Raw genomic sequence first — 7,805 nt, forward strand, 5'->3', positions numbered from 1 at the left:
ATGAATTAGCAAAACTTCTACACACTGGAGGGTGTGGGAGGAAAAAGGGGTTTATTAGAAACATTTTTTTAATGTTTATTTTTGAGAGAGAGGGTGTGTGCGCAGGCAAGTGGGTGAGGGACAGAAAAAGAGGGAAACACAGAATCTGAAGTAGGCTCCAGGCTCTGAGCTGTCAGCACAGAGCCCAACGTGGGGCTGGAACTCACAAGCCATGAGATCATGACTTGGGCCAAAGTCAGACGCTTAACTAATTGAGCCACCAGGCGCCCCTCACCCAGCCCACTTTTAATTAAAACCTCAGGATCTCACTCCATTTTCTAACTGTATGACTGAGACCTTTAGCACCAGTAAAGAGTGGTCTGTCCTAAACCTCTGCCTAGAGGATAACACAACCTCTGGAAAGCAGCTTGGTCAATCCTGCGACCCTCAGGAGGCAATCGCTTCGCGTGCAAGTGGGAGGGGGAGATTGTCCCTTACACGAGAGCTTCCCAATTCTAAAGAGTGCATAGCACTACACTAGACCAAGAAGACCGATCCTCCCAGCACAGAAAGCTCTGCCTTGGACAGCGGACAGGAGCCTGCTGCTTCTTACTGCGATCTCAGAGTTCTGTGTGGTTCTGATGCAAAACGTGAAGGTTATTGTAAACTCCTTCCCCTTGTATAATTCTAGAAGAAGGAAGGCAGGCTGAACTCAAGCTCCTTGAAAGAAGGGGCAGTGACTGTCATTTTGCATCTCCAGCGCTTATGACATGTTGGTACTAAGTATCCACTGCTTTTGGATGAGTGCTGGGAGACTGAGCAATTTGTCCAAAGTCATACAACTCAAGATCTAGGACTCCTCGCTCCTAGTCCTAGGCCAGGACTCAGCACACAGTATCTGGTTCTCTTCTTTTCCCAGTATTTTGCTCTTCCGAGCCACAAATATCAAAGACAGAAAGAAGATACCCATTTCAAGGCACATTTATAGATAGACTTCTCATAGATTTATTTCTGTTTCATGTTATATATAGATATATGTATAATATACTTTTTTTTATACAATCTATATCCCCTTCCCTTCCCCACCAAACTCACAAAAGGAAGTATAAATCCTTCCAGGATTGCCATCAGGCTTTCCAAGATAGCCAGGGCTAAGAAAGAACAATCTCTCAAAACCTCAAGAGACAGCTGTCCTTCTTAGGCTCTGGGGTCATTGTAGCAGCAGCATTCCCAGGACCCAAGCAGAGGAGAGAGGAAAAGGAAAAAAAAAACTGTAGTGTGACAGGATTCTAGGATGAAAGTGTCCAGTGACTCCTAAAATGGCAGGCTGGCTCCCAGAATTCTCTGGGTGGGAATAAAGGTGGGAGCCCTATGGCTCTTCAGATGCTGCCCAAATAGGCTGGGAATAAGGAGTACAAACTGGGCATTAAGCATGCAGGGGTGGAGTGGTATGAGAAGAAACACATGTGGGTTATGCTGGAGAAGCAGCCCCACCTACTCAATGACATATAATAAACAGGGATGGATGCTGCCCCTCCCCCCCATTAGAGAAGCAGGGGCAGAGTACAGCAGGGAGGTGGAGGGAGACAATGGGGCACATAAGAAAGCCACATAAAGCAAAAGCACCAACAAAAACATGACTTGTACTTGCCTCCTCCCTAGAGAAGGTGTGATATATGCTTGGGGGCCGCGGAGAGAAGAGGGAGGTTAAGGGTCGTGAACCTAGGATTATCAGCTGGCCAGGGGCACAGGAAGGCTCTTTGAGGACTCCTAAGGGACAGGCAGGCAGCTGGGACCCCACATCCCCAGGGAAGAAATGACAGTCCCTTCAGTTCGACTTGGACCAAATCTTGGCGCTCCCTCGGAGCCTGGCAAGGGGAAGAGAGAGAGAAAGGCTGCAGAGACTCCCCTAACGCCTGAGAGCTCCCCCCAGATCCTACCCCCACGCAAATGACTGAAGGGGTGAAGACAGCCAGGTCTCTAAAGTAAAAGCAGGGCACCCCAGAAGCAAGTGGCTCCTGCACAGTGGCTCACCCCTTGCCCTTGGAGGCTTTCTTGCTGGGCTGGCGCTGGTTGGTGCCAGGAGCAGGTTCCCTCAGCTCAGTCAGGTGTTGCTCAGGGTCCTGAGAGGTAGCCGCGGCGGCTGCTGCTGTTGTAACCTTAATGGTCTTTTTAAGGTTGGCGACCTGCCAGGATGAAAGAAATGGGGAATAGTGAGGGAGGTTCCAGGATCTGACAGTCCCTGCCTGCCTTGTCTATCTGCTACATCCACGGTCCAAACCCCTGTGCACAGGACGGCTGGCCCAGGCTGGGAGAACTGGGGTCCGCCCGGATCCCCTGCCTGCTCACCTCACTCTCGATCTGCTGCTTCAGGCCGAGCTGCTGCTCCTTGTGCTGGTTGGCCCGGCTCACCTGCTCCTCAATGCCTGACAGCACCACCTCACAGCCCACACACCTGTGCAGGTCGGGAACGGAGACGCGTCAGCGGAAGGCGGCTGTGATTACAGGCTCATGAAAGACACACTCAGAATACCCCACAGCCAAACCCTGGTCTGAGTTAGGAGCCCTTGCCGGGGCACTTGGAAACCACCGGGAGCCACAGAGGCATGCGGGTCGGGTAAGAGTGGAATGGGAAGTGCCTGGAGTAACGTGTACCGTGTGAGTAGGAACTAAAAACAAAACTGGGTAGATGCTGGAGGTAAAAAAAAGGTATTTTAATGAATTCGAGTTAGAAAAGTTAGACAAGAATACAAAGAGAAAAGCAGAAGTCGAAGAGACCCACGGAAGACATAGTGCCAGTGACAGGCCAATGCAATGAATCCAGTCCAAGACAGGTGACTGACATCCCAGTGAGGATCCTCTCAAGGGTACGACTCCTCCTCCCCTCCCCCAATTACTATACCAAGGACACCGTCCTGGCCTCTTGCTTCCCAGGCCTTCCTCTGCTCCCTTCTGCTCTCACAGGCCTTTAGAGGAATGAACTCATCTACCTTCATGCTACCACTGCAGCCCAGCCCAGCCCTCCCCCCTCCAAAAGACCTCCCCCTTTCCTGGAGTGAGAAGAGAAGAGAAGGAACAGGGCCAGGACTTGGGCCTCACCACTCCTGCAGGGTCCGAGCAATGGCACTGAGGTCCTGGCGCTGGATGTCCCGCCCGATGCTGTAGTCCACCTCCAGCCGCTGATTGCGCTGGTCCAGGGAGCCGCGGAGCACGTCGGCGTACACGGCCTCAATGACAAGGTCTTCCAGCTGCCGCACATTGCGCAGGGCCAGGGCTTCCAGCAACACTGCATATGGGATACACTGGGGCCCGGGGAGGTCGGGCTGGGCTTTGTGCGGTTCTGCAGCAGACAAGGGCTTCCAAGGTTTTCCCTTCCTTGCCCCTCCTGCCCAGGCTGCCCTACCTACTCTCCACTCCTACTCCTAAGTGATTTCTTCTAAAGGGCTGGCTCTAAAGCAAAATAAGTAAAAGCACTGCCACCTGAGACAACACTCTGAGAAGGACAGCCAGAAATAAAATATAAGATTTACATTCCCCCTCGACCTTATTCCTCCCACACCACAGAGAAAGTAAGTGACATCTGTCTGGGTGTCAATCCTCTGGCCACGGCTCAGGACGGTACACAGACCTTGGTCCAGATAAGCCCGACAAAACGGGAGTACGGGGAGTGGGAGGGGTCTGGAGCTACTGTGCATCCTTGATACTCCCTTCCTTCCAAAGAGCATCTCACAACACAGAGACGTATGATTTATGTAAAAGGACAAGAGACTCGAGTAATAATTGAGAGAATGTAGATACATGGAAGAGGAATATTTAATAAAAACCTGAACCTAACTTAGAAACCAACTTGACAATAAAGTATAATTTAAAAAAATTCCTAAAACAAACAAACAAACTGAACCTACAGAGATATTCTAGCAAATAGAAGACTAGCACTTCACCAGAAGAGAGAGTCTTGTTCTCAGATCTGAAAGCTGAGGCTGTTGGTGTGGGACTTTCTCTAGTGGGGAGAGTGGTTGTTAAACAAGCGAATAAACAAGCGAATGGCATCCCAGTTGCTACTTTGACCCAAAATGCAAAAAGTGTTGAGTGAAAAACAGAAACAAAACAGAAAACTAAGAGAATAAGATCCAGCTTGAAAGGCTATAAGTAGGAGTTTAGATACCTTGGAGGGACACGGTGGGGGTGGGGAGGCAGAACAACAGAGTGGACAAAGGCTGTCTGAGTGCAAATTCCCTTCAGATAGGCCCTCTGTGAAAGGACATACCTCTCTGGCTCAGGACTGGGGGCAGGAGGGGACGGACTCCCACTCACCTTGACTTTGGCAGCTAGGGTGACAACTGATAGGTGTCGAAGCTTATTCTTCTGAGCCTCTGTGAGTGGGGGAAGATTCCGGGCTTCAGCTATGAAAAAAGGAGGAAGTATAGGAAATTCAGATTATGCTTTCTAGCCTCCTTCCCTTGTCCCCAATTTTTCTTGGAGTTTTCCATGCTGATTCAAGTCTTGACCCTGACCTATGTACCCCAGGAGGGTATCCCAGCAAATCCATCTAAGTTCTTTCAGAAATTGCCCTTCTTGGGGTGCCTCAGTGGCTCAGTTAAGTGTCTGACTTCAGCTCAGATTATGACCTCAGTTTGTGAGTTCGAGACCCACACTGGGGCTCATGCTGACAACACAGAGCTTGCTTGGATGCTCGGTCTCTCTCTCTCTGCCCCTCCCCCACTCACACAAGTGTGCTCGGGCACGCACCCTCTCCCTCTCTCTCAAAAATAAACAAACATTTAAAAAATGAGAGAGAGAAATTGCCCTTCTCCCACATCTACTACTCAGAGCTCCAGCCTTCCAGTTACCTAAGTAATCAGCATATGTCCCATAAGCAAACACAGTGAGCAGCCGGAACGTGGAAGCGAAGTCACTCTCAGCCAGCTGCAAGAATAGGAAGAGGTGACAGGATGGGCCTCTCCTCAGCCTCCCAGCCTTACCCTGTTATGAATTCCACTTTCTGGCCCCATCTGGCCCCTCTCCCATCAGCTCTCACCGAAAGGACCTCTCTGCCTCTGTGATCACTCTCCCTGTGGGAAGGTCTCATTTCCACCTCAAGGCCGTTGTTTACCCTACTCCCCCAGTCCACCATGCCCTCTTCCTCCATACATCTTCAATTCCTACCCTAAATTCAGAACTGAAAACATTCAGTGTTTAACAGCATGCGCGGGCACACGCGCGCGCGCACACACACACACACACAGCAAACTGTGTTCTGGTCCTTTGAGTGTGTTTCATATTTCTGAATCTGAATATCTTTAGGCAGTCTGCTGTACTTCCCAATTCCCCCAACACTGCTGCATTAGCTTTACTCCTCTCTGACAGCTGCATGGCCCCAGCAGGCGCTGGAATCTGTGGCCCCTGCATCAGACCTGCTGCACCGGGAGGCCTTCGCCACCCAGATCTCCTCTCCTATCACTGATCACTCATTCTGACACTTAATCAATCAAACCCTTAGGCGGTTACCTAAGAATATCTTTCTTTCCAGTAAGATTGTAGACCCAGTCTCTGGTAGCCCACTTAGGTCTAGCAGGGCTCTGCATGTTTTTGGTTCTCAATAAATATTTGCTAAATAACTAACTTACATACCCATATCCATTTATCTTATCTCTGCAACTGGAATGTAAGTTTTAGAAGGGATATAAGCACTGTGTCTGCAGTGTGTCTTATACTTTTCTGGTATTCCTAGATGACTAGCAGGGAGATAAACAAACACCCAATAAATCCTTCTTTTTCTTCACCTTAATGGACCCTCTTTAGTTCGCCTGCAGAGGAAAGCAGGGAAAGAAAGCAGCCACTTTTCTCCATACCAGAGTGATCCCAAAAAGCTAAATTCATTGACTTCGTCAATCACTGGCCCTCAAAAACTTAACACAGTTTGCCATTATAACAGACATAGTATCTCAGAACTTGGGCTAATGTCAAACATCTTGGTGATCCATCTACTGTACTTTTAACTCTGCCTCTTATATGGGAACAGTTCTCTCTTCTGTTCCTAGCATCTTACCACACATCTCTGGGGAAAAGACACTTTCTAACACTTCTAGACACTTATCTAACTTAAGTGAATTAACAAAGGGTACAAAGCAGGGAGAGGAAGGCATGCCAGTTTCATGTTCCTGCCTTCCATTTGTACTGGACTTTACACTGCCCATAATCTCACCTGATTTCTGTAATTAACAGTGAAGGACAATGTCTACTCCAATTTTAAAAGAGAAAACTGAGGTCCTAAAGTAAAAATGACCTGCTCAAGGTGACATGATTTTATTAACAGCTACTACATTGGCGGAGACAGGCTGGAATCAGGACTCCTTTTCTGAACCACATGCTCTTTTGCTTAAAAATGAAAAATACTGGGTTTTACAGATCATTCATCACCAAAGAGACCTAAGAGGTTTTCCTGCCTACATATTTATGCCAGCTGTTAATCATCATCGTATTTTTGTTCAATTGAATGGTTATGGGGTTGCCAATGAGCCCTGCCCATTTATTTTCAAATTCAAACTTAGTCCCAAGCCTCCCTGTGGGCTATCCAGGCCAAGAACCCACCTCTCTAACATTAGGCATATCCAGCAGTTCCCCAAACACGTAGACACCAGGAGCCTCCAGCACCTGGTGGATGAGTGTGGCCAGCGCTGCCCCCTTGGCTGACTTGGCCAGGAGCAGAAATTGCTCCTGGTTCTGCCCTGTCACCTTCACCTCCGCACTCATGGCTGCACTGAGCTGGGGGGACCTGGGCTCAGGATATCTGGAGCTGCAAGGAAAGAGGATGTGAAGCTGGAGGTCCCTGAACATTGGGAGGACGAGAAGCACAGGAGTCAGGGGCTGGGTTGCAGGGGCACTGAGTCACTTTTACAAACGAGGAACCAGAGGTGGAGCAGTTTAAAACTCGGATCTAGGTATCCTACAATTGGCCACTTTGATGGGAACCTGGCTTAGATAGGGTTGCCACGCCTCCTCCCCCATCCCAGGGTCAATCTCAAGCCCCACATGTGCACCCCACTCAACCCCAAGGCACAGGATGTAGTGGGGGAAGGGGCGTCACATGGTGTCCACCCCAATAACAACGCTCCCTCAAATTTCCTTGGTGCCCCGCAAGTGCCCCCGACCACGTGACCTCACCCTCACGATCCTTCCGCGTGGCTCCGCCCCCTCCCTTAAAGAGGCCGCCCAGGGACCGTAGGCTCACGCCGACTGCCCAGTCGTACCCTGGGTCAGACTCTGCGGGCCGGCCGCTACCTGGAAGCTTCGTCTTCCAGCACACCGGGCGGGGCCGCTGCTCCGTCACCTCCGGCAGCTGTTCTGAGCCTTTCCTGCCACCTCCCTGCAGAGTCGCTCTGGCCACTCTAAACTCTATGGCTGGCTTCCGGGTCGTACTTCCGTTCTTACGAGGCCGGTTTGGGGTGGGGTATGACCCTCCCCCGCAGTCCTATGGATGAAGCTCCCGCGAGCGTCAGTCATTCTACTCTCTGATTGGTTGTTGAAGAAGAGTGAAGGGTGCCTTTTTTTCCTGCTCTGTTTAAATAAAACTTTATTGTTGGGCGAGCGCCAGAGCTAAATGCAGAGGGAACCCCTGGTCTCCAGCAGACCCCAGTTGGTTATGTGTTAGATCTAAGCTGTCTGGAATCTGGAGATCCGAGGCTACACACGGTGCCTGAGGAATAGGAAAGCTGTAACGGAAGAAAGAGAGGGAGAAGGAAAAAGTGGCGGGGTGGGGGTGATGAGGAAGGAGACAAGAATCAATGATGGAAGTTTAGCAGCAAGGATTACCTGGCTATTTTAAC

General features: G+C 50.0%; 1 protein-coding gene across 3 annotated transcripts; it reads right to left on the minus strand.

Annotated features, from left to right (window-relative positions):
- Positions 1–961: 961 nt before the first annotated feature.
- COPS7A (COP9 signalosome subunit 7A) lies at positions 962–7,387 on the minus strand. Of its 3 annotated transcripts, none has more exons than XM_029955163.1 (8): positions 7,261–7,387; positions 6,571–6,775; positions 4,830–4,905; positions 4,294–4,382; positions 3,079–3,281; positions 2,329–2,434; positions 2,014–2,165; positions 962–1,847 (listed from the first exon to the last, which is right to left on the minus strand). In XM_029955163.1, the coding sequence occupies exons 2-8, from the start codon at positions 6,730–6,732 to the stop codon at positions 1,808–1,810; spliced, it is 828 nt and encodes a 275-aa protein (XP_029811023.1). In that variant the 5' UTR covers positions 6,733–6,775; positions 7,261–7,387; the 3' UTR covers positions 962–1,807. The 3 variants fall into 3 exon arrangements, with proteins under 3 accessions (XP_029811023.1, XP_029811021.1, XP_029811022.1); XM_029955161.1 differs by having other exon boundaries at positions 7,230–7,387; XM_029955162.1 differs by lacking the exon at positions 7,261–7,387 and adding an exon at positions 7,144–7,236.
- Between the last annotated feature and the right edge of the window lie 418 nt (positions 7,388–7,805).

Source organism: Suricata suricatta, chromosome 10, assembly GCF_006229205.1.
Source record: "Suricata suricatta isolate VVHF042 chromosome 10, meerkat_22Aug2017_6uvM2_HiC, whole genome shotgun sequence".
Classification (NCBI taxonomy): Eukaryota; Metazoa; Chordata; class Mammalia; order Carnivora; family Herpestidae; genus Suricata; species Suricata suricatta.

What these genes read in the sequence shown, in the direction of transcription:
- COPS7A (XM_029955163.1), bottom strand. Translation starts at nt 6,732, where the DNA reads ATGAGTGCGGAGGTGAAGGTGACAGGGCAGAACCAGGAGCAATTTCTG. An exon ending in ATATGCCTAATGTTAGAGAG is followed by an intron (nt 4,906 to 6,570) that starts GTGGGTTCTTGG and finishes CTATTCTTGCAG; the next exon opens with CTGGCTGAGAGTGACTTCGC. An exon ending in CCCTAGCTGCCAAAGTCAAG is followed by an intron (nt 3,282 to 4,293) that starts GTGAGTGGGAGT and finishes CCCGGGCCCCAG; the next exon opens with TGTATCCCATATGCAGTGTT.